General features: G+C 37.4%; 5 protein-coding genes across 9 annotated transcripts; 3 read left to right on the forward strand and 2 right to left on the reverse strand.

Moving 5' to 3' along the window:
• The first annotated feature begins 335 nt into the window (after positions 1 to 335).
• On the forward strand, positions 336 to 4,625 carry LOC133697632 (uncharacterized membrane protein At1g16860-like). 4 transcript variants are annotated; one of them, XM_062120323.1, is made up of 6 exons: positions 339 to 602; positions 713 to 913; positions 1,861 to 2,821; positions 3,139 to 3,294; positions 3,662 to 3,873; positions 4,112 to 4,625. In XM_062120323.1, exons 3-6 carry the CDS (start codon positions 1,934 to 1,936, stop codon positions 4,302 to 4,304), a joined length of 1,449 nt encoding a protein of 482 aa, XP_061976307.1. In that variant the 5' UTR covers positions 339 to 602; positions 713 to 913; positions 1,861 to 1,933; the 3' UTR covers positions 4,305 to 4,625. The 4 variants fall into 4 exon arrangements, with proteins under 4 accessions (XP_061976310.1, XP_061976307.1, XP_061976306.1 ...); XM_062120322.1 differs by having other exon boundaries at positions 339 to 595; XM_062120326.1 differs by lacking the exon at positions 3,139 to 3,294 and having other exon boundaries at positions 336 to 595.
• A 634-nt stretch (positions 4,626 to 5,259) lies between these two features.
• Positions 5,260 to 9,985, forward strand: LOC133696277 (uncharacterized). Its single transcript, XM_062118428.1, has 9 exons — positions 5,260 to 5,703; positions 6,402 to 6,611; positions 6,742 to 6,844; positions 7,198 to 7,277; positions 7,364 to 7,441; positions 7,874 to 7,965; positions 8,435 to 8,546; positions 9,280 to 9,405; positions 9,495 to 9,985. The coding sequence occupies exons 1-9, from the start codon at positions 5,449 to 5,451 to the stop codon at positions 9,609 to 9,611; spliced, it is 1,173 nt and encodes a 390-aa protein (XP_061974412.1). The 5' UTR covers positions 5,260 to 5,448; the 3' UTR covers positions 9,612 to 9,985.
• A 720-nt stretch (positions 9,986 to 10,705) lies between these two features.
• LOC133695896 (F-box/kelch-repeat protein At1g51550) lies at positions 10,706 to 14,189 on the forward strand. Its single transcript, XM_062117865.1, has 2 exons — positions 10,706 to 11,799; positions 13,005 to 14,189. The coding sequence occupies exons 1-2, from the start codon at positions 11,361 to 11,363 to the stop codon at positions 13,988 to 13,990; spliced, it is 1,425 nt and encodes a 474-aa protein (XP_061973849.1). The 5' UTR covers positions 10,706 to 11,360; the 3' UTR covers positions 13,991 to 14,189.
• Positions 14,190 to 14,918: 729 nt separating this feature from the next.
• On the reverse strand, positions 14,919 to 19,070 carry LOC133697587 (kelch repeat-containing protein At3g27220). The gene is made up of 7 exons (XM_062120237.1): positions 18,646 to 19,070; positions 18,210 to 18,377; positions 17,873 to 18,102; positions 17,402 to 17,572; positions 17,085 to 17,190; positions 16,408 to 16,614; positions 14,919 to 15,318 (listed from the first exon to the last, which is right to left on the reverse strand). Exons 1-7 carry the CDS (start codon positions 18,865 to 18,867, stop codon positions 15,148 to 15,150), a joined length of 1,275 nt encoding a protein of 424 aa, XP_061976221.1. The 5' UTR covers positions 18,868 to 19,070; the 3' UTR covers positions 14,919 to 15,147.
• A 1,472-nt stretch (positions 19,071 to 20,542) lies between these two features.
• Positions 20,543 to 26,303, reverse strand: LOC133697635 (uncharacterized membrane protein At1g16860-like). Of its 2 annotated transcripts, none has more exons than XM_062120331.1 (5): positions 25,939 to 26,303; positions 23,661 to 24,634; positions 22,779 to 22,934; positions 22,068 to 22,279; positions 20,543 to 21,139 (listed from the first exon to the last, which is right to left on the reverse strand). In XM_062120331.1, the coding sequence occupies exons 2-5, from the start codon at positions 24,555 to 24,557 to the stop codon at positions 20,947 to 20,949; spliced, it is 1,458 nt and encodes a 485-aa protein (XP_061976315.1). In that variant the 5' UTR covers positions 24,558 to 24,634; positions 25,939 to 26,303; the 3' UTR covers positions 20,543 to 20,946. The 2 variants fall into 2 exon arrangements, with proteins under 2 accessions (XP_061976315.1, XP_061976316.1); XM_062120332.1 differs by lacking the exon at positions 25,939 to 26,303 and adding an exon at positions 25,350 to 25,931.
• Positions 26,304 to 26,500: the final 197 nt, after the last annotated feature.

Raw genomic sequence — 26,500 nt, forward strand, 5'->3', positions numbered from 1 at the left:
TCTCACTCTAGAATTGTTAAAAAAACATTATATATATATATATATATATATATATATATATATATTTATGATTCTTATTTGATTATTGTTACAAAATAAAAAAGATACAGAGAATAAATATAGAAAGAAGATATCTCTTGTGTCCCTCTAAAAAAACCATCTTTAAGTGGAGATTAATTAGAAATTTTAATGATTCCCGGGCAATATTTCCTGTCTCACTCCAAAACTATTTAAAAAAAAATATTTATTTTATATATTTGAATTGTTATTCTAAAACCAAAGCAACCTTGATGTATTACTAGGACAACAATTTGAAAGTATAGTTAGGACAACCAATCGCGATCTTGATGCACACAGAGGAGGGCAACAACTTAACTTTTCCCTCTCCGAAGTCCTTAGAGAGGTAACCTTCTTTTTGCCCATCAACAACATAACCAATACAATAATCCCCATTGCCAAACAACATTAACAGGGACAGCCGCTCTACTTACCCTTCTAGTTTCTACTCCCACAGAGAGAGAGAGAGAGAGGAAGAGAGGGAGAGAGACTTGAGAATAAAGGAAAAGAAAGTAAACAAGAAAGACAAGGAAAGAAGGTGAGAGGTTTGTTTTCAGCTACTAATACTAATAATTAATAATAAAAAATTCGTTCTTACTCCATTCTCTGTTATAATTTGGTGGGTTTTTTTCACCCCCTTCTGCTTCTTCTGCAGGTAGAGACCACCCACCAGTTGTTGCTGATCCTTCAGGAGAGAGGAAGAGAGAAAAAACAGAGATTTCTAGAAAGATGATGACTTGTACTGAGATGGGATCTCAGTCAGTGCTGCTTGTACAGCTACAGCCACTGCTACTACTATTGACTGCAACAGCTGTTTTTCTTTGAAATCCTCCACACTCCCATTTTCTTCCCCCAGGTATTTACCATAACAGTTAACACTACTGTCTTTTCTCTTACCATTTTGCCATTTCCTTTTACTGCTTTTCTTTGACTGTGTTGAGTTCTTAAAGATTGATACTTTTGTTCTGTGTCTTTTGGCCTCCTTGGCTGGTTGAAGATGTTGAAATTAGTATTTCTTAATGTTTCCATGAAGTGGACAACTTTAGATTTATACTAATTGTCTGAAACTTCTTGGAGGAATTATTAAGAAAGATTAACAATTTGGAGTGTTTTTACCCGTTTGTGAATCCAGGGTTGACTTGTTGTATAGGATTGAAGCTCTTTCCATACATGTTTTGAGCATCGGGATTCTGCGATGTGGACATGTAGGATAGAGTATCATGTTTTACTGCTTTTATCCGCCTTTAAGATCCGGGTATTCTTCTTGTTATCATTGCTTGTACTATTTTCAGCCAAACAAGAAACGATGTTTCGGAATTTTCACGAGGGTATGGAAAGAAATGGAACAAGACCAAGATTTCATGAGCTACGCCATCAAACCAAAAAACCGTGTAGGAGAGTGCATTCTAAATTTGTTATTATTTGGAACCTTTTGCTGATGAGCTTAACAGTATTGTGCGCTGTAAAATTGATGAACATACCAGTTAATATTTGATTTATAAATCACAATAGGAGTACAATTTCCATGCCTATTGGAGAATCATATACAATACATGATTTTTCTCATGCATCTTTTATTGTCGTGGAAATGCACTCAGGAACAGATTCATACCTAGCATGGATTGAAAGGAATTTAGTCTTGTTGCATTGTCACTTTTTTTTTTTCACTTGCCAGTGCAAATACTTAAATTAAATTCTTATCTCATTGCAAACAAGGTTTTAAGTTTATGCTGGTTGTGATGCTTGTTTTGGTGGTTGATAAAGAACTAAGGGCTTTATTATTATTATTTTTTGAAATTTCAGCGGGACATTGAGAATCATATCAGCAATTTTCTAGCTCATCTTGTGATTTATTGGGTTTTATTAAAGAAGCTTCATGGGTTCCAGATACCCGTCTCACCGACTTGGCAATGGCCTTGTTGTATCTGGTCGACCTGAGCAGCCAAAAGAAAAGGCTCCAACAATGAGCTCAGCTGCCATGCCTTATACAGGTGGGGATATTAAGAAATCAGGAGAGCTGGGGAAAATGTTTATCCCTTCGGAAGGCTCCAAGTCTAGGAAATCTGGGCCAATAACTGGGCCTCCTTCAAGGACTGGATCTTTTGCAGGGGCTGCTTCACATTCAGGTTCAATGATGTCAAATGCTGCTCCTCGTGCTGGCTATACCACATCGGGTCCTGTACCCTCTGGAGGCTTGCCTGGTTCAGCTTCACTAAAGAAATCGAGTTCTGGACCACTAAATAAACATGGGGAACCCATAAAGAAGTCCTCTGGCCCTCAATCTGGTGGAGTAACACGACAAAATTCTGGATCTATTCCATCAGCCCTGCCAGCAACCGGTCTCATAACATCTGGACCTATTTCTTCAGGACCATTAAATTCTTCCGGTGCTCCTCGGAAAGTATCTGGTCCCTTGGAATCCACAGGTTCAATGAAATTAAACAGCTCCTCCATTGGTAACAACCCAGCTGTGACTACTTTAAGTCAGGATGATGACTATTCTGTGAGGAAGAACTTCCCAAAAACAGTAGTATGGTTGGTGATACTGATTTTTGTGATGGGATTGCTTGCTGGTGGTTTTATTCTTGGAGCTGTTCACAACGCCATCCTCCTCGTTGTTGTTGCAGTTCTTTTTGTCATAGTTGCTGCATTAGTTGTTTGGAACATGTGTCGGGGAAGTAGATCTATCATAGAGTTCATTGCCCGTTATCCTGATACTGATCTCAGAACTGCAAAAAATGGACAATATGTGAAAGTTTCTGGGGTATGTACTGGATGCTTTCATTGTTCATTTTTTTTATGCGGATGTGTGTGATATCTTTATGCTATTTTTGCATTCAATGTAGATTGAGATCTACATTCTTGCCAGTTTCCACTGATTGCCCTGAGTCTTCTTTCTCCCTTCTCTACTCCTGAAGTCAACAATCCTTTAATTGTCGTTCATTGTCCTTTCTAATATTTGTGTCTTAAAGGCATGTATGGTATTTCTCAAGTGGAAATCAATCATATTTGAATTGTTTTTTTTTTTCCTCATTCATACTTGAAATTGATAAGCATTTTACTGTCTTGTAATCGCTGAAGGTGGTTACCTGTGGCAATGTCCCTTTGGAGTCTTCATTCCAAAGAGTTCCTAGATGTGTCTATACCTCTACAAGATTATATGAGTATCGTGCATGGGGTTCAAAACCAGCCAACCCTAATCACCGCCATTTTACATGGGGACTGAGATCATCAGAGGTGAGAAGATGGCTTTGTGTTTTTGTTCGGCTGTGCTGCTTTTTTGTTTCCTTGGAAATTTTGAATAGGCCTCTTTACAGCATTTAGCATTGAAGAGACTATTCCCTCAAACAAGTAAAGATTTTCACACAAACTCTAGCTTCCTGCAAGTTGGCTACACTGTTCTTATGCAAACATCTGGATGTGTGCCCCTTTGAAACTGTCATTCCTCTCACTGACCAAAGCCCCCTTCCTCTGTCCTCTTTCACCACATTCCCTTTTCTTTTTAAAAAATTTGCAACGATCAATGGATGCCTTCATTTGTAGCAAGTGGCCTTACCTTTTATCTCAAAGTTTTATATACATTTTTTGTTTATTTGTTTTGCAGACACATGTTGTTGATTTCTACATCTCTGATTTCCAATCTGGTTTAAGAGCATTGATCAAAACTGGCAGTGGCACGAGGGTAACCCCTTTTGTTGATGAGTCCTTTGTTGTTGATATTAACCCTGGAAATAAAAACCTGTCTCCAGAGTTTGTCAGGTGGCTGGGAAAGAGAAATCTTTCGGGTGATGAGCGTCTAATGAGATTGAAAGAAGGGTAAGGTCTCTTCTTTAATAATTAGATCACCAAAGTGTTTTATCCCACTACATACCCATAGGTGGGAGAGCTTGAACCAGAAAGCTTTTTAGATGTTTATCATAGCAATTTTTTATATGCCATATCATAGCAACGCATCCATCAAGATTTTTATTAGTTGAGAATCTATAGCCATCAAAATGTTTTTAGGTATTTTAGAAATATTGATTTGATGAAACTGCAACCATGGCTATTGCAGGTACATCAAAGAAGGCAGCACTGTTAGCGTGATGGGAATTGTTCAGAGAAATGAAAATGTGCTTATGATAGTCCCGCCTCCGGAGCCATTGGCAACTGGATGGCAATGGCCCAGATGCATCTTTCCAGCTAGCCTTGACGGTATTGTTTTGAGACATGAAGATACATCAGATGTTGATGTGATACCTGTATAGTTAGCACTTAGCAGTGTCCAGACCAAAAACTTCTCTACTTATCCCGAACCACATATTACCACGTTTCCTCTATTAATACCAAGTTAGTCATGCAACGTTGCTGCTTTTTGTAGTTCCCAGGTACTGATGGTCGAAGATGTGATTGTGCTTTTAGTTTTCTTCTTTAATTTGCCATCTGAACTATGCTGTATAGATTTCTGAGATTTCTTTTCCAATTCTTTAAGAACATTAGCTTTCATAAAGCTATGTACAGAAGACTGGTTATACACCATGGTTGTTTCTTCAAAATACGGGACTCATCGCAAGCAAGCTTCTTGGTTATTGAAACTTGTACCGTTAATTTTAAACATGAAAAATCTCAAAATATCACCTGCATTGTATTGCTCCAAGTTGAGTGCTTTTTTTCAAAGAACATTGGAAATAATTTATAAAATGCATCCAAATAAAATAATAGTTGAGCACAAGACTTGGAATTCTCCAAAAACTGAAAATGGAAACTAGTTGGGCTTCACTTTTGCTGTCAAAATTTCAGATGCTAAAAAGGAAAGAAAGAAAAAGAAAGAAAAGTGATAGCAGTTACCATAGGCCGCAAGCTTTTTTTTTTTTCCTTCAATGGGAGTCCAGCAGATTTTAAATCATCTTTAAAAGAGCTATTACAAACATGATCCCTAGGTTAAACTTGTTTTTTTAGCGAATTATTAAGTAAATAAACTAGGGGCTTGTTTCAGTGTGCGGCCAACCAAGTAGTTGGCTTCACCCTCACTCAAAACATCGAAAAAGAATTTGATTTTAGTTGGTCAATTATATATTTTTTTAATAATATCTAAACCTAAATTAAAGAGTTTTACAATTAGATAAAAACTATTAGAATAAAATAAAGAAAAGAGCCATTGCATACCCAATTACCACAAAAGATATAATCTTTATTTTTAGATATTCTCCTTTATTAACCTTAATGCTAATAAAGTAACAACACAAAGAAGTATCATTAGGAAAATCTCACGCCTAGCCTCCTGCAGTATACCTGATTGGGTCATCTTTTGTTCACAAAATCTCCTGTGTCTGTCACCTTTTCTCTCTTTCTTTTCCTCGCCTTCTCTTCTCTGTCTTAAAACCCTTCTTTTTTCAGCCTTTCCGTGTTTCAATGGAATCTCTTTCAAGAACAGTCTTTATGACTAACTCAGAGACATACCCAATTCTCAATAACATCCCTTCTTCTTCATTCAAATTATACAACACTAAGCCAACCGGGTCTCTCAAATTTGCCGAAACTCCCCACTTCTCTTCCCTTCGTCTTCAAGCTTTAGCACGTGATGTTTCAGGTGATGCTGACGATCAGGGGCCGTTTACTAATAATGGGTTAGGCTTTTTTTCCGATGACATTCTCTCCTTGCCTCAGGTAGTTTTTTCTTTGCACTCAGAGACAAAGTGCTTTATTCCTTGTTTATATGAATCTTTTGTGTATTTTGGCTTTGATTTTATAGTTTTTGCAAGGTTAAATGAAATAGTTAATGTTGAATTTTATGTTAGAGAGTTTGATGATTTCTATCCTCCAAGTGGATTTGGAAAGCTAGGATTTTTACTCTTGAGATTGAAAATAAATTAGCTTAAGAATTTTTCGAAGATGTTGTGGAACAGAGAACAACTTTGCTCTTCACCTTGAGGTTTGTGATATGTTGAGGTGATATTTGGTGGTAAGGAAGTTGTGGAAACTGAGTTGAAGAGCTGCTAAGGCCAGTTTGAGCTTGAGAATTTCACAATTTCTTATACTACTAACTAGGAATACGCAATCCTGTCAAATATAGTTTTGTTTTGTTGTTTTAATGTTGTAATTGTTCTTATCATTCATTGATCATAATAAGTTGTTAAAGGCTGTTAGGGAATCTGGGGGATGAAACCAATGGTCAGTTTCTCCAATTACTGTAGATAACAATGAGATAACATGGGTTTTGGGATGTCTGTTTTCTTTGATCAGAGTTGTGTTCGCATGCCTATATGATGTTTTGGAACCTTTTCTTTTTAATGAGTTAGACAATAACTGGATGTATCAAATGGCTACTTTGGCTAAGTAGTGATGGCTTATCTCGTGTTATGAAGGATAACATAGAGCAAAGTGAAAGTAGTGAAAAGGATGCAGAGAACATATTGAAGGTGGAAACACCTCTGATTGTACCACATGGAAGCGGAACCGGTGGGGGAACCAGAGCTGGGCTTTTTAGAACACCAATTTCTGGTGGAGTGCAGAGTGCTACATCGGCTCATGGCTTACCTCGACCAGCCTTGGCAGTCCGCAATTTGATGGAGCAGGTAATGGCCATTCTTTTATTTCTTCAGAACCTAGTCATTGCCTGGAATTGTCTAATTTTATGTCTTTGATATAATGGTTCTGAACTTATGTTTATTCTTAGTTCTGAACTTGTGTTTCTTTGTAATTCAGGCTAGATTTGCTCATCTGTGCACTGTAATGTCTCGAATGCACCATCGACGAGAAGGATATCCATTTGGTTCCTTGGTGGATTTTGCACCAGATCCAATGGGGCGTAAGTCAAATTTTCATAGTTGATTGATACATATAGTTTTTTGTTTTTCTTTGTTTCTCAAGATACAGCGGTATAAGGTTATATGATATAATGCAATTCAACTTGCTATATGAATTATACATATAAATATTTCTTCCTGATTACCTCTAAATGGTATAGTTAGTTTGGCTAAAAAGATCTAACACATTTTAAGAATCCTATTAAAGTGTTTTTTTATCGAATTGGGCTAGAATTTGATCCAATACTCTTGATTCTGGACAATCATTTGAACATTTAAGAACGATCTTCCTAGTGTGCACAGATGTTTGCAAATGATTTGACTCATTTAATCATTTTGTTTTCTCAATCTGTAGATCCTATTTTTTCATTTTCACCATTGGCCATCCACACAAGGAATTTGCTAGCTGACCCCAGATGCACACTTGTTGTGCAGGTTAGCACTTGCTCTTTAACTCTAGAAATATCTTGGGTGGTTTTTGTTCTCCATTTATGAACTTTATTGACAGTTAGGTTTCATAGATTCCTGGGTGGAGTGGCTTATCAAATGCAAGGGTAACAATCTTTGGAGATGTTTTTCCTCTCCCAGAACACCAACAGGTAATTCCCCCCTGCTCTCTCTCTCTCTGCTGTTTATAAAGTACGGTTTTGCTATATGCCCTTGAAGGGTAGATTTCTTGATTTCCTTTCTTTCAAGATGCACAACGCGAGGGTACATGCAGCATGATCAGTTTTCAGTTTTAGTAGTGTCTATATGGATCTCTTTTGACATTAACGTTAGTTTCTATTGAGTGTTGCATTCTTCTGGTATTCCTACCGTCGCCTTTCTACTGTTTAATATTGGAGACTACTCTTTGTTGGAACCTAACTGTCAACGGGTTGTTTTGTTGAGACAAACAGAATTTTCTCTAAAGAATCAGCACTAATTTTTGTCAGAAATATGCATCTGCTCTTCACTTTTGTTTTGGTGTTTCTGCTCTAGAGTATCTTTTTTTCTCTTTGTTGAGTATAATATCTGTTCATGTTTGCCAGGAATGGGCTCATAAGCAGTACATTGCAAAACATCAACAAGGGCCTACCCAGCAATGGGGGAATTTCTACTATTTCAGGTTGCAAAACATAAGGTTTGTATCCAGCACATTGTGGTTTAGTTAGATGTCCTTTAAGCTTTTAGCTGCTTAGATTAGCTGCGCTAAATTTTAATTATAAAATTAGTTCCAAATTCTACTTTTCTGTAGCCCTTCTTGTTAGATGGATTTAACATGGGCAGCAAACCATTGCGGTGTTTTGCATGCTCATTGGTTTTGTGGCCTGTGGAGCACAGCAACTATAAAGAAGTTGAATATTGGTGTGCTCTGTTTTTGAGATATTTTTTTGAATGAGCAAGGACCTAAAATTTAACAAAGGATTTAACTTCACAAAACTTGTGAATGTATTGGCATTCTAATATACTATTTACATCTTATAAACATGTCAGTAAATTTGTTGTTAGTGGTGCATAATTAGCTTGGAGTCCACGAGCTTATGTTCCGAGCTCATTTTTATTGCTAAAGATGAAAAGTCAGATGTCTAAAGATCTCACTTTTTTTCCAGTGACATATATTTTATTGGAGGCTTTGGCACTGTTGCTTGGGTTGATGTCAAGGAATATGAGGCCCTTCAGCCTGATAAGATTGCAGTTGATGGAGGGGAGCAAAATCTCAAGGTGATCTTGAAAACCCTTGGTAATTTCAATAGAGAAGATGTGCGTATATGTATGGAAGTTGTCACTGATTCTGTTGTTGTGTTTCTCTATTTATATATATATATTATTCTCTGTGGTCTTACAAGCTCATTTGAGACTTTCTTTTGGGTGTTATCCAATCAAGGATGCTAAATTGTTAATACTGATTAGTTTGATTTTCTGCATTATGTTAAGGAGACAGGCTGATGGTATCATTCTACTTTTGTGTTTCATCTGAGAATATTCAGTCTGATATAAGCTTAGTACCTCATGACATTTAGTCCAATGTATTACATTTACAGCTGTTAATGTTTCAGAAGAAGGGAATGGTGAAACGGGAAAATCATGCTTTTAGGTATAAATAGGCCAATGTTGAACACAATATTTGAGGGTTACAAATGAATCCAGTCAAGTTTGAATGTGTCAAAAATTAGCTCGGCACTTCATGATTGTTGCCTTTTGTTCTGGTGAGTGTTTGTAACTATTGTTAACTTGGTGGTCTTTTAACTTTCCACTCTCTTGGATCTCATGTGCCCCCTGGCATGGTAATAATTCTTCTTTTAACAAAAAGTCATACAACACAATCACATGAACTTCTGACTGTGAGTCTATAGGGGGTCTAGTGCTAATCTTCTTGCATTTTTCCCTACGATGATAATATCTGCCAGCATGTACTTTGTGGGCTTCATTGTATTGGGGTTTGCATTTGCTACAGGAACTAAATGCAATTTTCTCAAAACTGCTTAAAGAGCTCTTATCCTCTGACACGGAGGTAGATGATGCTGCCTTCATATCAATAGACAGTAAAGGAACTGATATTCGGGTCCGTCAAGGGGCTCAGGTAATCCTTTCATCCAACAACATTTTCAAGCCTGTATTTGGTGATGTGTTTATGCTGGTGATTATAGAGAACGTTCTATTCTTTTGTAGTTCAACATACAGAGGCTATCATTTGAAGATGGGCATGCTGTTGAAACTCTAGAGGAAGCCAAGGCTGCTCTTTGGAAAATAATAGATAAAGGCCAAGTGCACAGTTTGCAGAAATAAAATTGGGCTACTTATTATGCAACCTTTCTTTCTTTTTTCTTTCCTTCCTTTTTGATTGAGCGTGAAGCAAGGTAACCACATGAAACCGAGTTTGTGTCCTTCTTCACATCTAAATAACCCCATCAGTTCCCCCCCCCCCCCCCCCCCCCGTTTTCCCCTTTAATCTTCATGTAACCTAAAAACTCTTAGGACATGTTATAGATGGACTATTATTTATACACAGGTATCTATCTAGATAACGCTGAAGATTTTGGTAGCAAGCACACTTCCTTGCAAATGCTTGATTTGTATTGCTTGTCATTGGTATTCAAAACTCATGTACGACACAAGCCCTACTACATGACAAATTTAACCATCAATTTAGCTTCCCAGAACATGCATGGCTGTCTTTATTGGCTTTGAAAAATAGGTTTGGACCTACATTTTCTGTTTGAGAAAATGTATTGTAAAATGCTTTCAACATTTTGTGATCAAACTGAAAGGTGTAAAGGTGATATTGCAATTCAAGATGGAATCTCATGATAATTGTATGCAACTAGGTTTAGTCTTACCTCAACCAAGTTCCAAAAATGTTATAATCCTTGGCATTGTTTCGGCCCTGTTAGGAAAATTACAAAAAAGCAAGAAGGAAGACATCTAATCAACAACTTGGCGTGGACCAAATGGGCCAGTAGGATATTTTTTGTTGGATGTTTCATTCATGGGTTTTGCCCACCAATAGAAGGTGATACAAGTGTTTCATTTGGTGTTTTTGTGATGTTAATTGTGTATCCAACGGTTTCAATCATGACACGTGGAACCCTAATGTCTCACATACTTTTCAATGGGCCATTCTATCAATCAAATATATGGTGATGTATTCTGCGCAATAAAACGGCTTTATGTGGAATAAAATTTGATGGAACAATTATCGGACTTGGACAGAGGACCTAATTGAAACATTTGGGACTCGATTGATAAAAGTTTTGCGTCGAGACTCAATTGAGAAGTATGAAATACATCAGTGCTTGGTTTCCCTAAAAACTAAAGGTAAAATACAAGTTCAAATCTTGGAAGTCTCTCCAGTTTCTCTACTAGCACTATCTTTCTGTGTTTTAAAGGGCAAAATCACTCAGAAAAAAGCAGTTAATTTCTCACATCTTCAGTTGACAACTTTTCTCCACAAGGGCTATCTTTCAGAGTTCAATTGTACAACAAAAAAATAGAAGAGTTGACTGAAAAAGAAACCAAAAATCTGGTGTATAACTGCATATTGACACTGAGAAAAGGATCTTCAGCGCTTGGACCCTGTACCATCATGCAAAATATCTCCCAACTTTGAACTTCTCTATGTTCATTTGAAATCAAAGGATATCCCACTTTCCATATTGACCCCTTCTGGCTCGCTGTAAATTCAGGGGGGAAAGAAAGGGTAAAAGATGAAACAAATAGACGAAGGTCTCTGCTTGCCTTTTGGCTTCCTTGTCTTCAAATGACACAGCAAGGAACACTAGAGAGTGTAGGTAGCAGACAAAAGATATGGCCTCTCCTCATCTATCCTTCTATGTACAATCTCTCCTTTTCCATCTCTTTTCAACTCTTAGAATTTACCTTTCTTCCATGTACATGACATGAGCAACACAATGAAACCAGACCATTTCAGAAGTGTGTTTTGTTTCTCCCTACCCTCTGCCCAACACAATCCCACGTAGCTCCATAGCCTTACATCTTAGAAGTCATAGGTGAGTGCTATCTTACAAAACAACAAGAATGACTACTTTCTTCATGGCTGAGACAAGCACTAGTACTACCAGCAGCAACATTGGATCGTCGTCGCCAATTGTTAAGCTAGCTCAAGACCATCTCTTCACAATCTTGCTTCTGCTTCCTATAGATTCACTCATCTCCTTTGCCAGGACTTGCAAAAGGTTCAGGTCCTTAACAAGTTCTGATACACTGTGGGAGTCCATATGCAGGAGGGAGTGGGGGTCCACATCAGTGGATGCCCTCAAGTCTTCTATCAATACCAAAAACAATCAGCAGCTGCCATGGATGAGGCTATACAAGCAGGTGTCTCAGCTTGACTCAGTTTCTTGCCATAAACTGTCCGACCCAGATAGTGAATTGATGCTCCCAACTCCCAGGGCTTCTCACTGTCTTGACTTTGTATCTGATTGCCTGGTCTTGTTTGGTGGTGGCTGTGAAGGAGGTTAGTCTATCTTTTCTTTGATTAGTTGTTATGATTCATAAACCGTATGTTCTTTGATTTGAATGGTAGTTTCTTTGTCTCTTTTTTTTAATCATTCTGTGTCTTAAATGTGCCCATGTGTGTATGTAATGCTTCACTGTTTGATTTGCTGGTTAAGGATGCTAAAGGAATGTTTGTATTGGTTCATGTCAGATCCTTAGTTTTTCCTTTCAGTTGTTTAGTGTTCCTGATTCAACTAACCACGGATTAGGGTTTCCATGGCTTGAGAATCTTCTTGCTTCATGGTCATGGCTTCAATGTATTAGTAAGTTTGAAATTGAGCATAAGTTGTGTGAGTTGAGGTAGGTGGGTATGAGTATGAGATGGCGACAGTTAAATCATGCATCTTAAATTTCTGGTTGGCAACAGTTCAATCTATTCCTCTACATTATGAAATAGTAGCATTTGTTTTTTTTCAAATCTAAGTACATTTGTCTGTTCCGCATTATAGCCTACAGCAGGCTCCTCTGCTTAATTTGGCATCAAGATCTTAACATTTAAGATACTGTAAAGCGATAATATGTTTAGTTCCTTGGTGGCTTGCTGCGAATGCAATTGCCCCACCTCTTGTAGAGTGCCCTCCTTGAAGTTTAGCAACTCGGATACTGTATTGCAGCAATCATATTCTTATTCAACAATGTTTTGTTGCTGCTACTTTTCCAGTGGGACAATTAAGAGCATGCCCCATCCAGGTAAAATTTAAAAGAACTAGCAATCAGAAGCATAAACTTTCAGTAGAACATCTTTATTTCCATGAGAAGAGTCCTGATGTAGGACAATTAGTATCATCTTTGAACTTAAAGTACTTGCAACCAGTGAAGGTGTAGATTTCAGAGGCAAATCCATCTGAGCATCCGTTTCCGCCTTCTGCACAGTGAAATGAAAAACGAATCCCATCAATGCCTCTTTGTTGATATAATGCAGGATTTATTAGCCGCTTGAGCTATAATTATATAGTGGAAGGATGATTGATTCATTTTCCGCAAGCCCCATGGGAAATTATACCAGTGAAAATGGACAATAATTGAACAATCACCACCGATAAGAAGGGCTGGCATTCTCTCCATTGTTCTGAAGCAGTTCTGCATTTAGTTTTTTACCTGTTTATGTCAAAGTGGTTTGGTGTATAAGCATTTCTTGTTTTGCTATGTTGGTCTTCTTCACAGGGCGAGATCTCGATGATACATGGGTAGCATACATAGGTAATGATTTTCAAAGGATGCTGAAGTGGCAGAAAGTTAATTCAGGAATTCCAAACGGGAGATTTGGGCATACATGCATCGTCATTGGCGATTATCTGGTGCTCTTTGGAGGAATTAATGATCGTGGGATTCGTCAAAATGATACATGGGTGGGGAAAGTAGTGCTCAGTGAGAACCTTGGTATAACATTGTCATGGAGGCTGCTTGATGTGAGATCCATAGCACCACCTCCCCGTGGGGCTCATGCTGCTTGCTGCATTGATAAAAGTACAATGGTCATCCATGGAGGGATTGGATTGTACGGCCTTAGAATGGCAGACACTTGGATTCTAGAACTTTCAGAAAATTTCTGTTCTGGAACATGGAGGGAGCTGGTGACTCATCCATCACCTCCAGCTCGTTCAGGACACACATTAACATGCATCGAAGGAACAGGAATTGTTCTATTTGGAGGAAGAGGTTCAGGGTATGATGTGCTGCATGATGTCTGGCTCTTGCAAGTGTCTGAGGTTGAACTCAAGTGGATACAGATTCTCTATAATTTGCAAGACATACCTGCAGGAGTCTCCCTCCCACGAGTCGGCCACTCAGCCACACTGATTTTGGGAGGTCGGCTGCTAATCTATGGAGGTGAAGATTCACAGCGGCACAGGAAGGATGATTTTTGGGTATTGGATGTTAGTAAGATCCCATCAAATAAAGCGCAATCTCCATTAAACTCAAGGGGATTGCAGGCAAATAATATGTGGAAAATGCTCAAGGCAAAGGGTTATAAACCCTACCGCAGATCATTCCATCGAGCCTGTGCGGATCATTCAGGGTGTCGCTTGTACGTTTTTGGTGGAATGGTGGATGGCTTACTTCAGCCTGCCGAAGCATATGGGTTGAGGTTTGATGGGGAGCTCTTTCTGGTCAAATTGGAGCTGGAAACAGATATAGTAAGGTGCTAAGTTACCACAACAACAGTATTTTCAGAATGATCCCTCACTATGCTTAGTCCTATACATGATAGCCTCTCACGTAGCTCAATTATTATTTGCTTTGTACATGTTTCATGAAGAAATATGAATAATGCTAGACAATTTCTATATTTTAGACAAATCTTAAGGACCAAGAAAATGATCTAAATAAAGTCTCTGCCTTGGGACTGATTGTTTCAGGCCATACCATCTGGCGGCCGAAAAGAGCCTCTTTAAGTTTCTTCAGAAAGAAATCCCATGTTCTGTTGACAAACTAGAGCTGTAAACTTGCAAGCTATCAAAGAACAGGTCTAGGGTTATATTTGATATGATTTTTATAAATTGACTATTTTTTTTTTACCAAAAAAAGTAATAAATATATTTGGTTACTTAAATCAAAAGCTTGTTACAAAATTAAGCCAAATCTTGATTTAATTAAAAGTTAAGATTTTTAAATTTTAACTTATACTACATTTATTCTTTAAAAAACCCATTTTAAATCATTTTTACTAAATACAATTCTAACTTAAAGTCGTCATAACTTATTTTTATCATAAGTTATTTATGAAAAACAACTTTTAAATTATAATTTCAAGTCAAGAATTATAGTTCAAAAATCATGTTAAATGAAGTCTTAAACCAGTACCTCCCCATACACCATGCCAAGTCTTCATCACTTTTGCTAACTGCTAACTGCTAACTGCTAACTGCTAACTGCTAACCCTCGTGATATATCTTAATCATCAACGCTTTACTTATTGAAAACAACCTTGCTTCAATCTCACATCTTCAAAGACTCGCATTTAGGACAGTTGAAAACAGCAACGTGCACGATCATCAAATGCTTGCATTCACGAAAATTTTCAAGCCAAAGGTGGGATTGGCAAGCTCATGGCAATTTCTATGGAGAATAACAACAGAACAGAATTGTTGAGAGCACACATTTTTATTGTTTTTCCAGGATATAAAATCTAATATGCACTTTCCATATTACAGTAAAGTATAGTCTCAAGGTGATACAGCACATTGGGAACAAAAAAAATGTTGACTAAAACAAAATACAAAAAAATGGGGTAAAAGAATGGTACAGATAAATATTTGACTTGATGGGAATGGCTATCCTAGCAAAGAAGAAACAGATATATCGGTCATGAGTTCAATATCAGTTTGGTTCTCCACATATCTGCAATGACTTTTTTTGGTGCTGGATCATCTGGTCCTCTATCTCGCTGTCCTGATGTGAAGTACAACCATCCATTCCAGAACCCAACCAGAGTAGTTTTGACACGATATGGAAGTTTTCCGATTACTGACCATGTCTGCAGACATGTATGAATTACAAAAATTATATAATACCATCCATTGTAACAGAAATTGATCTTCTGTGGATTAAAAAGAAAAGAGGTGACAGTTTTAATGCAACAAAAAAAAAAGAGTGAAACTAGTTATTCACTATCGTGTATTATTGGGCTGCACTGATAAGAATCGAGCTCGTCAGGTTCTGGAACAGGCATTAACATCAAATCTGGCAAACTTCTAATGGAGTTTTGGGAGACATAAGCACATGGCGTGGTAGAAACTGCCACACAACTAATGGTGAAATTGATCAGGTTCTTATCACTTCTAGGTTTTGGTGTTCAACAGAACCAATACTAATTCATTCCTATTCTTGGTCAAGAAAGCTTGATAGGCCAGTCAGGTTCAGCTAACAGTGGCCAGAATAATGAAACAAGGGGAGAAATCTCTCACTTCCTTCTGAGGTCACAAGAATAACAGAAAAACCACAACCACTATGACAATACTTTTGAGGTATTCTGAAAATGTTCAGCTGTCTTAACAAATTCACTTCCAAGCATAGTACTATGCTATGATTAACCAAACCAATCTCTACATTTTAACTATAAATTAAATCTAAAGTTTCTTGACTGTCAGCTCAAAAAAATCTCAACTAATTATTGGACTATTCTTGTACAAAGTCTTCCACAAGGGAAAAGGGATAAAGCATAAGATTTAAGAAATAGAAAATGCATACCTTGGTCTTAACAGGTCATCAAATCTTTGGAGAATTTCAATCCAATGTTTTAAAAAATGTTCAAAATTGGCAGATGAGAGCAACTAGACAGCAGTAAGCCAATAACCTTCCAATGGCAGCAACCAGACAAGAAATGCCCGTGTGCATCCTTGTGTGTATGCACAAGCATTTTATACGTGATATATAGAGATATGTAAGATAACATACAAAACCCATCCCAGATTATGCCTAGGGCTGTGTGTGCAAATTGCAGGTGCTGTGATGTGTAGAAATATGTTGGGTTATGTAAATTATGTTTGGGAGCACATAAAATAACAAGAATCGTGCCTTGATGCCAAACTAGTTTGGAAGCACATAAGAAACATAAAACTCATACCAGTGTGTCTAAGTTGAACCGGAAAACTTCACCAACCAGGACCATCTTTTTAGTTGTAGGGTGTTTTTCTGTGGTGCCTCCAGCAATAACAATGGAATTATTAACAATCGCCCAAGCAAATTCAATATGAGAATCAGGCTTCGGCATAGGAGGTAATGGTTTCCACTTCATCTCATCATCCAGCATGTGGACCTCATCATATACTATCTGAAGCAACAAAAATGAGACAAGACCATTAAATAAAAGCAGAGAGAAAGAGAGAAGGGGAAGTGAAGACAAATTTCTCCAAGTTACAACATAACTGTGGTACTTTTTCTGTGATAAATAGACCTTATAAGTTATTTACAAAATCTAAACATTAGGTCTCGGGGTTAGTTATTCAAATAAAGGAGATCAAGCATAGTTGAAACACACTTGTAAAGCTTTATAATACAGGATAGTTATCAGATCAAAGATAAACAGTATCATGTTTTTATTTTCTGTTTCATACTATATTTGATTTCATGTAAAAATGACAGAATAATGATGTTTGACTCTTATTTTCTTCTTATCAAATGCAACCCAAAAAACTCAGAAAAGCTCTAGGGGGCCACTTAAAGCGTGGGTAGAAAATGTTGATGCAGTCTATAAAAGCTGTCAAATACGATTATCGATAAAAATAATATTAATCAGTATACCTCATTCCTACGAGAGCATTTGAAAATAGGTGATCCAGGCTTGGCCACAAAATCACCTTCCTGACCACCAATAATGAGCAGTCGATCACTAACCACGACACAAGCGCTGCATAAACACAAAAAATTATAACATGTAGAAGTTTCGATCATGAGCTATTTCCCCTATGGTCATTTCACTGTGACCATTTGGTTTGGCAACAACACTATCAATGATAAAATGTTTTATTTGTGAAACTGTAATAGCCTATTGAGAATTCATTTCAAATCAAACAAGATAGCTAAATGATGAAATAATAAGACTAGGATTGGCCACAAACCGATGAGGTCCTCCACGAGGAATGGGTATTTCAGGCCTCCATTCCTTTTCCAATGCTTTCCCATCCTTTACAGCAAGACTCCAATGCTCTAATGCTGGAGTGTGCCGATTTTCCTTGCTGCCACCCATCACATGGAGTCTACCTCTCCAAAGTTGAGTTGCTGGTGCATATCTGAGTGTTATTACATTAAAGTTCAAATCTCTTTATCAAAGTGCAGAATAAAAAAATACAGAGCATGAACTAATTTTGGCTTCAAAGTTCAAATATTTAAACAGCACAATGCCAACACTGACACATAGCATTTCAATTCAGAATAAGAACCACAGAGATAAGGCAGATGACTATGCAAACAGCACAAGGCAATCAGTTTCTCAAAGCAAAATTAAAAAACAATCAAATACTGCTGTTGCAGCTGATGTTCTTGCATCCTATTTTAAGTTCATTTTAAACTATTTTGACACAGGCACATACCTAGGAACTGGTAAAGGTGGCAAGTCCTGCCATTGCTTTGTCTTCGTATCTAGCACAAAATTACGAGCTGTAGGTCCTCTGCATTGTGGGCCATATTGTCCAGTAACAACATAAATGTATCTCCCATCTGTGACCATTCCCAAATGTGAATGAGCCATTTCTTTAGGCATATCAAATCTCCGTCCCCATGTATTATCCGTAAAATTGTAAATATCAACATGTGAATGCACCTGTTAATCCCAAGAGATTGGCACTTAAAAAAATTAGCGAAACACATACACATAAAGTCAAACCATAGAGAATAAAAATAGTACAAGAGCTAGAAAAGGTTTCTCACAAGATCAATCGTTCCATATCCAGCAAAAACGTATAGAAGATCCTTAATCTGTATCGCAGCCCCATCTAGACGAGGCACAGGTGCATTAGCCATTTTCTCCCATTTCAGTTCCGGTGCAGGCAAATCAGCAAATGTAGCCGATAAGGATCGATCATGGACACCATCTGCCTACACACATATATAAACAAACAAACAACTATTCGTAATTCTTTCCTAAACACCCGAAATTTCACTATAAACACAAAGTAAATGGAGATTACTTAAATGGGTTACATTATAAATCTAAATTGAACCAAAAAGCTTGTAGCTTTATCAGCTTCCACCTATACATAACAACAGCAATAAACAAAAAAGCATTCAACTTTTTCCCACATTCAACTGCAAGAAACTTAAATGGGCAGTGCTAAAAGTGTAAATAAAGCAAAAAAGATTGTACCTTTATTTTTGGGGGTTTAGTGTCAACATGATGCGGTTCTTGTTTTGGAATAATTACATTGGATTGAGAATTATCAGCAGGAACCCAATTGGATAAATAAGAAGAAGAAGCGAAATGTGGAGAAGAAGCCCACAGATAATCAGCAATCAGGCCAAACCCTAATAAAACCACACAAAGTATCACCAGTTTTGTTGATTTTTGCTTCCCTGATGACCTTACCATCGCCCTCTGTATATTTATATGTGCACATACATATAGCTCTAGTGGATAATAAGCTTAACGGAGAAGGTGAAGAGGGAAATTATGGGTGTAGAGATTGTATGAAGATCTTTCTCAAGACAGCAGAGATCTTGAGAGACAAGGACAGATTCGGATAGGTATCCGAATGTCGGTTCCTTTTTATATTTGGTTTTTTAAGTGAGAGTGCAAGGAAGGAAGAAAAGAAAATTAAAAAGGGAAAACTACAATTATGTCTTCTATCTTTTGTGATGGTTTCAATTAGGCTCCTCTCACACTTGTTACCCTCAACAATATATCAACATCATGCTAATGCTATTGGTCTAATTGTTTGTAATGATGCTGAAATGGATAAGCACGAGGGCTTATTCCTTCCAAAAGCAATTTTAATAAAGGAGCTACGAAGAGAAGGGGCAGAGAAATGCGGGAAGCCTCGTTCTTGGAAGCTGAGGTCCCTCAACATGGAAGTTGGTGACTCCTAAGGTAGATTTGACCAAGAGAAGATGAATTCAGAGTACGAACAATGCGAGGGATCTGGAGGAGAACCCTGACATGAGGTTCAATATACCACTCTATCATGAGAGAGACTATCAGCCTTCAGAGATAGCTTCTATGGCTACTTATGGGGAAGATGCCTTCTATTCCACTAGAAGAGTTGCTTGCTGATCTTGGTTTGAGTGACCAGGAAGATGAAGATGACATGAGAAAAATCAGACATTGGAAATCATGTACATGTTCAACAATAATTTATGAAATTTTATATATAAAAAATTACTGCATTTCTGTGGAGCAATCAAGACATCTATAGAATACAGTAAAAAAACCTCAGAAGCCTTCCCCGGTTGCAGGGAATAGGCCTGCCCTCAACTCTTTCAAGCACTGGCATGGTTGCACTCCCTTAACGTGCTTTTTATAGAAGTGCTTGTTGGTCGAGCGTGTTTGGGTGGGAAATGTAGTAGTTTTTTAAAAAAACTCTACATTTTTTACTAAGCATGTATTTTTTATTTTTAAAAAATATGATGTGTGCTTTAAAAAGATGATATCTTAATAAAAAAACTAACACACCTCCCACCCAAACACTTCCTATCCAAAAACAAAAGTGTTAAAAGAAGATCACAGGGCAACCTCAACTTAATTTGGTCCCGAATGTTTCAGACAGTTCTCAACTAGGTCCATCTATCATTGTTCATCAACTTTTTTGGTCAAATTATCTTCAAAATGATGCTGTTTCATTGCATGTGCATTTTATAAAGGAAAACATTAGCAAAAAATTGATGAAAGGACTCGGTTTAGAACCCTGGAAAACATGTTGAGCCTAATTGATAAAATTGGGACACAATTGAGAAGTACACATAGTTACAAGAAATGACTGATCCAGTCCAAGACTTAAGTTGCCGTTCAATCCATGTTTTTTTTTAAAAAAAAAATAAATTCTAAAACCAAGGCAAAGTTGTTAAAATAAATCTGGGTTTTTTCCCCTAACCTAACTTGAGTTTAGCCCCAAATCAACAATTCATCTCAAAACAAAAATTAAAAAACACTGAAAATAATCATTTCAATATATTTCCGAACAAAAAAATATACTTATTAAAAAACATCTTGTATTATACATGCAAATTATCCAAGACTAGGATTTGTAAACATTAAACTGCTCGAAAAGTGTCATCAACAAGCTCCATTGATATGATTCACGACAAAGTAATCTCTGCTTTGAGACGACATACTGATATCTCACAACATTTTTCTTTCTTTTTTACATAATCTCAATCCCCCCGTACATGTAAAATTCTCTACAATATCATAGCCGCCACCCCCCCCCCCCCCCATATCACAACCTTCAAGCCCTAGGTTAAAAAAATGAAAAATAAAATAAAATAAAAGATGGCACCAAACACTTGAACTATACACCAAGTGAATTTGAAGAAGAAGAATACACTGCCTGCCTATCTCCATCACCAGTAATCATCAGTGCCAGCACCATATCACTTCCACCACTATCGATATAGATATTTATATAGGGAAAAAGAAAAAGGGAATAGCAAAGTGAGCCTACAGCACATGATATTACACAGGTATGACATCATTCTTTGAAGTGTCTTCGCATCTCAAAACCATACCCTCGAGGCTAGCCGGAAAGATACATTTGGTCCACTGGCACCCACTCGTGATAGGCTCAGGGGGAGGGACAATCATAAGTACATTTTCATTCCTTTGAACAACTCCCATAACACTAACTGTGCTTCCTTCTTTGATATACCTACACAAAGCATTTGCAGTTATTCTAAGTTTGCGTGCAACTCATCAAAGGCGTTAAAGATAGCAACTAATATAGTAACAGAAAATAAAGCTAGAATATGTGATGTTCTGGAGACAAGAAAATTACCAATCCAAATCAAATAAACTTGTTCAGCTTGCCAAGAAACAAACGTGGGCCAGAAGGCAATTTTATGGACCTATTATAAACAGGTTCAGCTAATCCAACTCGACCACCATAACACAATAAGACTGTGTACCCGACTGACCACTCCGGAAAAAAAAGAAGAAAAGGAAGGCCTGATTGTTGTTACCCAACGAAGTCACAAATACAGAAAGAAAAAACATCATATTTCTTTGTTTCTTGTTGTGAGTTTATACCAATTGAGTTTTACACCATAATCGATAATCTTCTCTTTGCTGAATATTAAGACCTGAATGATACAGAATATAAATGTCTTGAATCACTTCTGGTCCAGGCATTTGCTTTTATACACATGAAATAGCTATCATCTATGATTGAGGGTAAAACAATAACTACGATTTTTTGACTGTAAAGCCCTAGTATGTACTTTTATAGATAACTGTTCAAGGGTATAATGTACCTTGCAAGTTATAATAATCAGCTCCCCTCCCCTCTTCTAACCAAACAAAAGATCATTTAACTCCCACTCCTCTCCTTATAAATCCAAGCAAGTGAGAGAAATGCCTTCCTTCGCCTCTCAGATTGCATTTCTCTCTTCCCCTCCTAATTTCACAAGCAGTCTAAGAAGAAAACATATTCTTAAATGCGACTAGGTGTGTCCCAGAAGATCATTATTACAAAGGTAAAGAGGAAAAACAAAAAACAGACAGTTTTGTACTGGCACATAAATTTGCGTAGACCAAAAGCTATGATGAAAGCAACATTATCAACAAAAGAAAGCATTTACCCTTCTTTCATTCGCATTATACGATCATCGCTTGAAAGATTTCTTTCTCCCAACCATTTGATGAACTCTGGAGACAACTCTTCAGTACCCGGGTTGACATCAATGACAAGGGAGTCATCAACATAAGGAGTCACCCTCGCTCCGTAGCCAGTTTTAACCAATGCTCTCAATCCAGATTGAAAATCAGAAATGTAGAAGTCAACAGCACGCCTCTGTCAAATAGGTTTTGCAGAACTTCCATTAAGAAAGGAAAACACTCAAAACCCAATAATTATTTATAATCAATGGGCACATCGTTCTGTTGACAATGACATGAATGGGCACCTTTCATCAACTTGGCATTTATAACAAGCAGTCCAAGGAACCAAAATAAAACAAACAAAACAACTGAACATGAATAGCAGAAAAGATGTTATTGACAACAATGAGAGGGTAAGACACTGCCCAGAAAATTGAAAACTATAGATAGCATTCATGGTAACTAGCTCCCCAAGTAGAGACAATATGTAGCAATCACAAATTCATCTATACACATGGGGCGAAGCGTTTAAGATATTTCCCAGGTCTTCATGAAATTTAAAATGACAGAAGTATCTCTTTCCAGTAAATACTGATTGTTGATAAAATTCTTCCAGAAACCTAATATATGCAAAATACTTACAAACACTATAATCCATTGAAATTTATCTAATCAACATTTCAATCACTCACTTCTAATGATCTGAGTCCCCAACTGAAACGACGATGAGTTGGGTTGGCTGCTTTTGAATCCCATCCTCTGTACTCGTACAAACTTGTGGAGGTATATACACATCTAGGAATTCTTTGGAAGGATGACTCCAGGGGCACATTACCACAGGTGACCACCTTCAAAAATAAAATATAGCAGTTTATATGAATTACTAGAGTTTAAACAAGTGAAATCAATGACTAAAACAGCATAAACAGTGCCTTCAATGTATTGGAAGACATGCATTGTAAAGAAATCACATCCCCATCAATTAAAAACAACAGATCCGTTTATTAAAAACAACAGATCCGTTTATAAGATGCATTAACCTTCATCTGCCCAATCCTCCCAGAACAATATCTTTCTTCCAATATGGATTCATGACAATTTATAAGATGTAGGTATACAAGATCTAGCATGCACCGTGGTACACAGATCCATAGCTTATAAACCAATGCAAAGGTGGCTGAGCAGTTAATGATACACTGCTAGTGATTATACAATATGAGTGCACGCATGAATGCGCACACAAACACAGATGCTGGAAGTTCAGCTTTAAATAAAGCTAAAACAGAGTTATATTTTCACTTCCAATTACTGCCCGCTGCCATTTTATTTATCTAATTTTGGTTCTGAATTTATTTTGAAGGAAGATTAGCTTTCGTTTTCAAATCCTATTCATAGAACTAACACAATCTCTTCATTACATTTTGAATACATTAGTGATAATTAATGGTATGTTGAAATCTGCATTGCAACTTACAAACAAGTACAGTGAGGAAAAAACCCTTGATAAAATAAATTCACCAAGACAGTGACAAGCTTGACATACAGAAATAAATTTTAGAAAAGAAAATATATACCCCAGAGATCTTCACAAATTGCCCATTTTTGGCATTTCGTAGCTCAGCATCTGGGTACCGAGCAATGTAAGCCATGATAGCTTTTCTCCCAAAACAGGTATTCCATACGAACAATGAAGTAACAGCGCCAAAAAGAACCACAACAACGATTAAGAGAATGGCATTATGGACTGCTGCAAGGATAAAACCACCGGCAATGAAACCCATTAAAAAAAGTAGAATCAATGACCACAAGATTAGCTTTGGGAAGGTCTTTCTGAAGGAAAAGTCATCATCTTGGCTAAGAACAGTCACGGCCTGGTTATGAATAATAGCTGAGCCTGGAATTTTCATTGAACCCATAGATTCTAAGGGACCAGATACCTTCCGAGGTGCCCCAGATGAATTCAAAGGGCCTGAAGATATAGGACCAGATGTAATCAGACCAGTAGTAGGAAGAACAGGTGGAATGGGACCAGAGTTTTGGCGGCCAGAAGGTGTCACTCCACCTGACTGAGGGCCAGATAACTTCTTTACTGGCTCTCCATGTTTATTTAGGGGTCCAGAATTTGATTTTTTTAATGAAGCTGAACCAGTTCCTCCAGAAGACATGGCACCTGATGTAGTATAAGCAGCCCGGGCAGCTGCATTAGGCATAACTGGTCCTGAATGTGAAGCGGCACCTCCAAATGATCCAGTCCTTGAAGGAGCGCCGGTTATAGGTCCAGATTTCCTAGACTTTGAGCCATCCACAGGAATATCAAACATTTTCCCCAACTCCCCGGACTTTTTAATATCACCACCAGTATATGGCATGGCCACTGAGCTCATTGTTGGAGCCCTTTCCTTAGGCTGTTCTGGCCGACCTGATACATAAAGGCCATTGCTGAGTTGATGAGATGGGAACCGAGAACCCATCTAGCTACTTCAGGATACCACAGGAGGTTCCGTGCAACAAATGCTACTATGTAGAGTGATCAACGGTCAAAGCCCTCCTGAGAAGAAAAAACATGTTAGCATTTAGATGAATTCTTTGGAAATAAACAAGTATTGGAGCATTCTTCAGGGCTATTAATAACCAATGAAATAAAGATTTAATTCACAAAACCAATGTAGCATGATAAAGAGCACCAATTAAATGTCCAACAAATGAAGGCCAATTGGTTCACCCATCTCAAGTAAAGGTACTAAATATGACAGATCCAAAAGGACCAAAACACAATGAAAGTGGCCCAAAATCAAATCACCAAAAAGTATCACGAGAGCCCATGAAAACTATCCAAATTTTCAGTCTCAGTAAATCGCAAACATGCTGCCATTTTCATGCTCTTGAGGATCCGCCTTGAGCATTAAACCAAAAGGGGATACCTCATCAGAACCCCCACCCCAACCACCCCCCCCCCCCCAAAAAGAGAGAGAGAGAGAGAGAGAGAGAGATTCTTAAGACTGAGGTCCTAATATGCTTCCAAGTTCACCACTCAAACAGCATTCTCGTATCTTAACATCATGGAAGATCTTAAGAAGCTCAAAATAATGAAAAAGGCACAATTGTAAATTTTCTCTATATATATTATTTTCTTAGAAGAGATTTATGAATCAAAACACATAGAAAGTCTAATCGTAAACCTTTCTGACATTTTACGTATAGAACCAAAATCCATCATCCAAATCACGGAATTAAGTGTTACAAAATCAGTATTTCAAGCATACCCAAGATTAAAGATAAGATCAAGAATTCTGAAACAAGGAACCCAATGCATAACGTTTAACAGCTGAGGTCAAAGTCCTGTATTCTTCTGTTTGCAGCAGTTTTTTCAACCAATGCAAGCACATAGCAAACTAAAATTCCTTGTACCCCAAAAGCGAGATACCTAACCTTCCATCCCAAGTAAGAAAAGCACAAAACACCCAAGGAATTAGAACACACGGGCCAAATCTAAGAAATAAAGCATTCCAATACTGCCATTCTGAGCAAAAAGCACCAAAACTATAGAGATCTAAACATACAAATACAGATTTCAAAAGGTTAGGGCTTAACTTAGAGTGAGACTTCACTATGTATAAACAAAAAAATGGCAAATCTAGGAGTCAACACAAACAAAGAACAAAAGAGAGAAAAAAAAAAGAGCATCCTGCATACTTAAAATATCAAAATCAATCAAAGGAATTAACTTTATAGCTCAAATCAAGAAAACAGACTAAGAAAAGACTCATCCTTTTTCTGGTGTTTTGAGATAACTGAAAGAGGGAGGGGAGGGATAAAGGGGAGAAAGAAAACATTTTTCTCTCTAACTCATACCTGAACAGACAGCGGACAGAGTTGTTGTTGAAATCTGAAGAAATTCAGGAGAAGACGACAACAACTGCAACAACATGGACGAATTAAAAGACAAAAAACAATTGAAATAGTACTCCTAGTACTAACCAATACCTGTCTCTCTATCTCTCTCTCTCTCTAAAAAGTGACTTCTCTCTCAAAATGTATCCCACTAAACAACTCAATGAGTTTGTGCCCCCTCTCTCTCTCTAAAAAGTAAAAGGGCCTCTCACTCTCTGTTTCTCTCTCTAAAAATCTCTCCTTTTCTTTCCTTTTGTGCGTGTGAGAGTGTCACTTGAGAGAGACGCAAGGCCCGCAAACACTTGGTGAGTTGTCTCGTCCGGCGACAGCCTACAAAAAACCTCTTCATAGGAAAAAATATTGTTATTAATATTATTTTAAAGCTAAATATTTTTTTACACTGCCATTGATGTCAAACAAGAATATACTAATCCCAGATAAAAATTTAGGTAATTAAACAATAATAAAACTACCAGTACTAGTTTAGTAGCTCAAACAAACAAAACCCGCATACCTTTCTCCC

The sequence above is a fragment of the Populus nigra genome, chromosome 6 (genome assembly GCF_951802175.1).
Source record: "Populus nigra chromosome 6, ddPopNigr1.1, whole genome shotgun sequence".
NCBI classification, from domain to species: domain Eukaryota; kingdom Viridiplantae; phylum Streptophyta; class Magnoliopsida; order Malpighiales; family Salicaceae; genus Populus; species Populus nigra.

Bases quoted from the DNA above. Each gene is read 5' to 3' on its own strand.
- LOC133697632 (XM_062120323.1), top strand. From the start codon at position 1,934: ATGGGTTCCAGATACCCGTCTCACCGACTTGGCAATGGCCTTGTTGTA. The intron at 2,822-3,138 runs GTATGTACTGGA...TAATCGCTGAAG, and splicing joins AATATGTGAAAGTTTCTGGG to GTGGTTACCTGTGGCAATGT. The intron at 3,874-4,111 runs GTAAGGTCTCTT...TGGCTATTGCAG, and splicing joins CTAATGAGATTGAAAGAAGG to GTACATCAAAGAAGGCAGCA.
- LOC133696277 (XM_062118428.1), top strand. From the start codon at position 5,449: ATGGAATCTCTTTCAAGAACAGTCTTTATGACTAACTCAGAGACATAC. The intron at 6,612-6,741 runs GTAATGGCCATT...TTTGTAATTCAG, and splicing joins TCCGCAATTTGATGGAGCAG to GCTAGATTTGCTCATCTGTG. The intron at 7,442-7,873 runs GTAATTCCCCCC...CATGTTTGCCAG, and splicing joins CTCTCCCAGAACACCAACAG to GAATGGGCTCATAAGCAGTA.
- LOC133695896 (XM_062117865.1), top strand. From the start codon at position 11,361: ATGACTACTTTCTTCATGGCTGAGACAAGCACTAGTACTACCAGCAGC. The intron at 11,800-13,004 runs GTTAGTCTATCT...TCTTCTTCACAG, and splicing joins TGGTGGTGGCTGTGAAGGAG to GGCGAGATCTCGATGATACA.
- LOC133697587 (XM_062120237.1), bottom strand. From the start codon at position 18,867: ATGGTAAGGTCATCAGGGAAGCAAAAATCAACAAAACTGGTGATACTT. The intron at 17,573-17,872 runs GTATGTGCCTGT...AATAACACTCAG, and splicing joins CCACCTTTACCAGTTCCTAG to ATATGCACCAGCAACTCAAC. The intron at 15,319-16,407 runs GTATGAGTTTTA...ACATGTCTGCAG, and splicing joins GGTTCAACTTAGACACACTG to ACATGGTCAGTAATCGGAAA.
- LOC133697635 (XM_062120331.1), bottom strand. From the start codon at position 24,557: ATGGGTTCTCGGTTCCCATCTCATCAACTCAGCAATGGCCTTTATGTA. The intron at 22,280-22,778 runs GTGAGTGATTGA...CCTATTTGACAG, and splicing joins GGGGACTCAGATCATTAGAA to AGGCGTGCTGTTGACTTCTA. The intron at 21,140-22,067 runs GTAAATGCTTTC...TGCTTTGTGTAG, and splicing joins ATAATGCGAATGAAAGAAGG to GTATATCAAAGAAGGAAGCA.